This window comes from Penaeus monodon, chromosome 14, assembly GCF_015228065.2.
Source record: "Penaeus monodon isolate SGIC_2016 chromosome 14, NSTDA_Pmon_1, whole genome shotgun sequence".
NCBI classification, from domain to species: Eukaryota; Metazoa; Arthropoda; class Malacostraca; order Decapoda; family Penaeidae; genus Penaeus; species Penaeus monodon.
This window is the reverse complement of record NC_051399.1, coordinates 47,600,493-47,607,992: the sequence shown is the minus strand read 5'-3', so window position 1 is coordinate 47,607,992 and position 7,500 is coordinate 47,600,493. Positions and strand designations below refer to the sequence as shown.

The window sequence follows — 7,500 nt, the reverse complement described above, 5'->3', positions numbered from 1 at the left end:
ACTCGGAAAAAATGGTATCGTCTTCTTCCTCTAGCCTCTCTGGAATTCAAAAAAGGAAATGAACGTAAATTAGAAAAAAATGGAATTGCAATGATCACGATGCATTAATCATTATATATATATATATATATATATATATATATATATATATATATATATATATATATATATATATACATATATATATACATATACATATATTTATTTATTTATTTAGTTATTTTTTTTATCCAAGATGCCTTTCGATAATTCATGGTAGTCGCGTTCTGAATAAATCATTTCAGTGTCGGTTAGTCTGTCGTTATTTATAACGACAGAGTAACCCCCACCACCTTGCCATTTCAGAACAAGGTAACACATCTCAAACTTCAAGGCCAGAATACAATCATTATCATCAAGACCTTATTCTATCTATCCCTATTAAAAAGAATATCCCCAGGTCTCCTTCTAATCCCTCCCCCCAACCCCGTTTCCCTAACAAACAGGCTTCACATCACCACAAAACTTGACTTCGCCCCCACCCTTATCTCGTAGCTCGGTGGCTGCATCGACGGTCTGGCGATGAAGTCACTCCCCAACTTCTCCTTCCTTCGGATGTCCTCGTAGACGTGGCCTCGTCTGTAAAACGTCTTCTGGAATCTCCAACCCGGACGGGACCTCCGCGAGCTGCGGTGTCTGGGAGGAAGGGGGTCTCGTGACAATGTGTTTTCATTATTATTATCATTATTATTATTATTATTATTATATTATTATTATTATTATTATTATTCTTTTATGGGCTCTTCTTATTTCGTACGAGATGGTGATGATTGGAGGAGATTGATGGTGGTGGTTACGATGATGGAAATGGTGATGATGATTGTCATAACAATGAAAATACTGCTAGTACATAGTTATTTAGGTCTCATCCCTGTTTCTTAAGAAGCTGTGACCGTGTGACAAAAGTTTTTACTCTGATAGTATATCTTGAGGATTATCTTACTACGTTTAAAAATTATTTAGTTTAAAAAATTACACCCAAAGGAAAATTAAAAGCTACTAACGGGGGTCTGAGCGGTCCGATGCCCCATTCTGCATATTTTTCCGGCGACCTTCTAGGCGCCCTTTCTTGAGCAGTGTCTTCGTCTTCGGTTATCTCCACGTCTAACGTTTCTTCTGTTTTGTGTTCGTTTTCATTCGCTTCCTCCGTCTCGGCTTTTTCGTCTGCCTCATCTACGTCTTCGCTCACCTCTGCGTCTGCTTTCTCGTCTTCGCCTTCGTCTTCACTACCTTCTGCGACTCCTTCCTCATTTCCTGCTTCGTCTTCATCTTCTTCCTTCTTTAAAAGGTCATCTGTGTTTTTCATCTCTCCCTTTCCTACGTTTTCCGCATTGATTTTACTCTCACTTCTCTCTTCCTGGTCTTTCTCCGTCTGAGTCGGAAGCTTCTCCAGATTTAGAGACGAGACGGTGCTTGTGGCATCCAACTGCATTCCCTGCGTCCTCTTCCCGTCTCCGTCCACAACATCGAACGGAAGTATTATATTGCTTTCGGGTTCCTCTTCGGCCTCTTCGTGCCGATCTTCTCTCTGATGGGACTCTCTCTTTGGGAAAGGGAGATGGTGACCTGATTTTACGGTGGACAAAACTTGGTTCTCGGTAATGTCGCCTCGTCCGGAGGCCTTGCTCTGTTCGTGCAGGCCAGGAGAGCCCGTGACGATGACATTGGGACGAGCGGTGGCGATGGTGGCATTCTTCTTGTGGAAACCAGGAGCCTTTTTGTTCCTGTGAGACTTGCCGTATCTGGGATTCCCGGCTTTCCCTGTGCGCTTGAGGAAATGCTTGCCTTTTCGACGAAGGGAGGATTTAGAAGTATTGCTGAACTTTAAGGTGTCTGGTTTATTTCGGTGAGGCCCGTGTCTATCCTTGGCATGCTTCTTGGCGTTCGAGTGAAGTCTTCTACTTCCATCCACTTCCAATGGGCGGTCATCTTCCTCGGTTTCCGAATTATCCTGTCCTTCGGTGATGGTTTCGTCCTCTTCCTCCTTCCTGGAACTCTCCTTGTTCTTGCTGTTGGAGGTGTCTTGGTCATCATCTTGGTCATCTAAGCCATATTGAATATCAGACTCTTCGCCATCCTGATTGCGATGATGTGGGACGCGCAGCCTTCCCTCACCTGGACGAGCTACAGAATCATCATTTCCATGGCGTTTATCTGCTTTGTATTTGTGTTTATTCTTGCCCACCTTTCTCATTCCATCTCTGTGTCTTTGCTGTCCGGAATTCGTTGCGTTGCGATTAAGTTTACCAAACCTGTGCCCTGAACCCTCCTTGCTCTTGTCATGTTGCGCTCCGTCCTTGCCAATCTTGCGTCGACGTCCCCGCTTTCCGTGGTGGTTGTGTCTATGGGGATGTTCTCCCTGTGGAGCCAACGCCGTTTCTTCTTCAGCGACGTCACTGTTGTTGGGTAGAGGAAACAGTTGCGTTTTTCGCGAAAGGTCTCGGGGTGGAGGACGGCTGGTGATGATTAGGACCTTGGTGAGAACTGCGCCGTTGACCTTTTTTCCGAGAATGCTTATTCTTTCGACGTGTGGGCAAGGTCCTGTTGTTGCCTGGAGGAGGGTATCAAACAAGCAGCAGGATTAGAAAAAGCTGTATATAATTCTTACCTTTGGTACGTAACCTTATTTAAACAAAATTCTAATTTAATTAATGCATTATTCAAGTTGCTATCAATATGGGTATCTCATTGGAAGAAATCCTCAGAAATTTACTGATCGGTGTTTAAACCAAAATAGAACTAGGTATCACTCTCACTTCCTGTTCCCCTCAAAGCATTTTTATATAAAACATCTAGTATCCATTTAAAGATTCTCATACAGTTCTATCTAGTTATAAGCAAGTGAAAAAGAATGAAAATAATACCGATCTTATATAATCTAAACATTTCAAACAGCAATAACACTAATTTACGCGGAGTAGTTGTAATAAGCCTGGGTTTCGCTGTCGTATTGGTGGGTATGCTAGGCCTGGGCGAGACAGAATCCGGAACATCTGGCACGGGCGTCTGAGGTACGGAGGAATCTACGATGGGTAGGTCAGTGGAAAGTAGGTCAGCAATCGGTGTATCAGTGGTTAATGAGTCAATTTTAAGTGTGGTAGGTTCTGTAGGTGTTGGGATAGATGGGACTTGGGTAGATTTAGAAGTAAGTGGGATCTGAGTCGTTGTAGGAGTAAGGGTAGTTGTGATTGTTGCCTCTGTGGTAGAGACTGAAATGATTGTGTGTTTGGGAGTTTTTATGGGAGTTGGGGTTGTGTTGGGTACTTGGTTTCTGTTAGACTGTGCAGTGGAGTTGTTGATTCTGTTCTGACCAGGACGTCTTCCCTTGTGCTTCTTTGGATGAATTCTTCCAGCCTGTCTCCTGTTGGATGGGAAAGCATTAGTGATCTTAAAGAGGAAATTTTGCGGCATGTATTTCAGGAGACAGCTTGAATGATTTGTCCACTTTACCCCTTGTTTCTGTTCCAGCGCCGGTGTCCTCGCACCGCTTCTCGCTCGAGATCATCTGCCTGCTGCGTCTTTCTTACTTGAGAAGGCTCTTGCTTGCTTCGCTGGCCTCCCTTGCTCGGGCGGCGGGACCGGTGCCTCCAGTCGCGCCCTCTCCACTTCCCTTTCTTAAACTTCTTCTTCTGCTTGTGTGTCGACGGGAAACCTCTGCCCGTGACATTCCTTCCGGCTTTGTTGTCTCTGTTGTGCAATCTTCCGCGATTCTTCTGCCTCTTGTGCTTCTTCATCTGGACGCGTCCGCCGTGGAGTTTTGTCCCGTTGACTTTCCTTCTGTCGTTTGTGTTGTTTTTCCTTCTGAAAATGGAATTGTTTGGATTTCTCTTCATGTAAGGATTCGTCCTTCCTCCTTTACTATTGGAAGGGCTGATGCTTCCACATATGTATCCTCCTGGCCGGTCTCTACAAGCGTGTGGGTGTACTGAGGCCTCATTACGGGCAGCATCCTTCGTTCCAGCAAGACCCTGGGACTTGAAATCCCCTCCGTGCGCCAGGGTTTCATTTCCTCCATCTGTCTCTTCGCTGGACTCGCTGACTGCATCTGATGTGAGGGCAGAGTGGCGAGGCACGTCCGGCGGCGTCGTGGTCGGCCTGGGATGAGGAAGCCCCTTTCTCGGCTTGGACTGCCAGGGCGAGTGGCGTCTTTCGCCTCGAACGGTGGCAGGTCCCTGGTCCAAATCATTCTCGGCCTTGAGGTTTGGTCTCGCCTGGTCCGGTTTCTTCTTCGATCTAGGGGGACCTCCTTGCCTGTTGTGTGGAGACGACAGCGTCTGGTTGCCCTTCAGAAGATTCCTGTTCACTGGCGGTCTGCCTCCTTCGGGTCCCTGGTCCACGACCGAGTTGTTCATCCTGAACAGCTTTGGACTACGGGGCTTGCTGAAGGGCTTCTTGACCCTGGGCTTGCCGTGTGGCTTCTGGTTGTAGATTTTGGGCTTCCGCTTGCCCTCCGAGATCCTGTTCACGTCGTTCTTCTCGTACTGCTCCAAGTCGGGCTTCCTCGGGGGCTTCGAGACCTTGTTCTTGGAGGGCTTCGAGGTCTCGTTCTCCTTGTCGTCCTTCCCCTTGCGACTCGAGGGGAGGACGACCTTCTTGCCCGGCCTGCGCTTGGGAGTGAGCGTCGGGGGCGTCGGCGTGGTGGTCGTGGTGGGGGTGGTCGTAGAGCGAGGCCCTGCGACGGTCGGGAGGAACGACGGCGCCGAAGTCAGGCCAGCTGAGGGCTTCGCCGTCGTCGCGACAAGGTTGACTGTCGGCGTCGCAAAGAAGGCGAGAAAGGGCGGGTTAATAAGGCTTGAGGGCGAGGCAGAAGGGATGAATCAGGGAGAGAGAGAAAAATGGTGGGAGGGACGGATAGAAGGAAGGAGAGAGAGAAATGGTGGGAGGGACGGACAGAAGGAGTGAAAGGGAAAAATGGTGGGAGGGACGGATAGAAGGAAGGAGAGAGAGAAATGGTGGGAGGGACGGACAGAAGGAGTGAAAGAGAAAAATGGTGGGAGGGACGGATAGAAGGAGAGGGAGAGAGAACTGGCGGAAGGGATGGACAGATAGAAACAGTGGGTGGGGGCGAGAGAAAGAGAGTCTGATGGAATGGATGAGACATATAGAGAGAATGAAAGACCGATAGATAGACATTCAACCTGATGAATATATGCTCAATCATAGAAAGAGATTAAGAGTAAGAGCAGGAATGAGAAAGAGTAATATATACAATCTATAAAGCAAAAATATTTCAGTAATATAAAGATTAAAAATATAATTACATAAACAAAAGAGAAGGCAAAATATAAACAATTTTTTTCTCCTACATAGTACCTGAATACCGTAAACTAGTTTAGAATATATTTATGTTCAAGATCTATCTGGCGAAAGCGAAATTAGAGAAAGAACATTGAAATACAAGAAAACTATGACGAAACATAATAAAAGATATGAAATAGAATAAAAAAAAGAAAATTATTTTCTACTTACGATGCATCTCGCGAGCGAAAAATAAAGAGAAAGGGAATTGAAAAGAATAAGAGAACGAGAATAAATGAAATAAAAGGAAGTAAAAAAATAATAATAAATAAAAGAAAATATATAAAAAGAGAGAGAACTGAACAAAAAAAATCTAAGAGACGAAACAAGCAAAAAGGCAGTAGAAGGAAGTCAAACAAGGCACCAACTCACGACAAAGGCCACAGGACTTTCTGCAGAAGCGGTTCATGTAGGGCGGGTTTCCTTCACACTCCCCGAGGTTGGCCCACTCAGGACACAGGATGTTGGCGTCCCAGCACTCGTCTGCAGGAGAGGGAGGGCGCTGGCTTCAGTCTCGGGGCTGCACGCGTGTGTGTGTGTGTGTGTGTGTGTGTGTGTGTGTGTGTGTGTGTGTGTGTGTGTGTGTGTGTGTGTGTGTGTGTGTGTGTGTGTGTGTGTGTGTGTGTGTGTGTGTGTGTGTGTGTGTGTGCGCGCGCGCGCGCGTGTGTGTGTTTTCCTTTCATCTTTACTTCGGTCTGTCTGTCTCTCTGTTTCTATCCATTCGTATTTACTTTGGTCTCTATTTGTTTGTCTGTTTCCATCCTCCCACCTCTTCTTCAATCTCTGTCTGTCTATTTCTCTCCATCCACCTTCACTTTGGTCTCTGTCTGTCTATCAATCTGACTGTCTGGCTGTTTACTTCTCTCCATCTATCTCTCCTTCAGTCCCTGTCAGTCAGTCAATCAGTTAATCAGTCAGTCAGTCAGTCAGTCTGCATGTCTGTTTTCATCCTTACATTTTTCCGTCTGTTTGTCTATCATATTCCCAGCGAAAAACGCATGAAAACACACACCAAAGAACATCCTCATGAAATCTTTACAAAATTAAAATGATGCAAGTAAGGGAGTAGATATAGACTGACACAGATATAGATTTTAGACTGATATAGTCTAAAACCCTCTATACGAAGAAAGAAGAAGAAAAATGATGCAAGTACCCCGTATCACTGATCACCAGAATCACTTATCCCGAGAGAGGCGCCTTCCGCTAGCTGTCCACACACAGGCATCGGATATCCACCCAGTAGCTTACCGCATCGGCCACAGGAGCGCTTGCAGTGGACTTGCATCCACAGGTAGTTCTCCTCGCACTGGTCGTGGCTTGCCCAGAACTCGCAGTCGTTGTGGTTGTCGTCGCAGAGGGTCGTGAACTCTGCCGAGGGGAAGCACCACGTTAAAGAGAACTTAATGGGGGTGGAGCTGACAGATAGATAGACGGATAGATAGATAGATAGATAGACACACGCACGCATAAACGCACGCACGCACGACACACACACACACACACACACACACACACACACACACACACCACACACACACACACACACACACACAGACACACAGACACACACACACAACACACAACACACACACCACACACACACACACACACACACACACACACACACACATACATAATATAATATATATATATATATATATATATATATTATATATATATATATATATATATATATATATATATATATATAAAGTTTTTCCTACTTTGGAAGAAACAGCTGAGTCCCCCCTTTCCTCGTCACAGAAAACCCGGACGCCCAAAGAACACGAGGCACAAAAGAGAAGCGCAATGAAAGGGAAAGAATGAGGATGAAAGGGGAGAGGAAGGAGAAGAGGAAAGGGGTGAGCAAAAGAGAGGATATAAGGAACTGAAAGCAGCTATTACTATTATACAGAAAGGCTCTTTGAAAAGTTTTATACACGGAGAGAGAAAGAAAAGTAGTGCCAGTATCATTAACGGTAAGAATATCTGTAGTTTATTTTTGATAGTTAATGATTAATGTTACCATGGTTTCAGTTATACGATTAGTGGCAAGCCTATGAAAATGGAAAAATAATAATAATAATAACTGAACATAGTATTAAGTAGTGAAATAGCAAGAAATATGATAACATTGTGATCTAAAATATTTAACTGCAA

At 45.2% G+C, this 7,500-nt stretch overlaps 2 protein-coding genes across 2 annotated transcripts in view; both read right to left on the bottom strand.

Moving 5' to 3' along the window:
- Positions 1-904: 904 nt before the first annotated feature.
- On the bottom strand, positions 905-2,322 carry LOC119580739 (glutamic acid-rich protein-like). The gene is made up of 3 exons (XM_037928835.1): positions 2,292-2,322; positions 1,044-2,163; positions 905-953 (listed from the first exon to the last, which is right to left on the bottom strand). The coding sequence occupies exons 1-3, from the start codon at positions 2,320-2,322 to the stop codon at positions 905-907; spliced, it is 1,200 nt and encodes a 399-aa protein (XP_037784763.1).
- Positions 2,286-7,500, bottom strand: part of LOC119580738 — a gene marked incomplete in the record, with an annotated part of 37,817 nt that continues 32,602 nt past the window's right edge. The window contains 5 exon segments of the mRNA XM_037928833.1: positions 2,286-2,590; positions 2,952-3,400; positions 3,490-4,786; positions 5,710-5,820; positions 6,589-6,708. Coding sequence (XP_037784761.1) covers positions 2,433-2,590; positions 2,952-3,400; positions 3,490-4,786; positions 5,710-5,820; positions 6,589-6,708 — 2,135 coding nt within the window.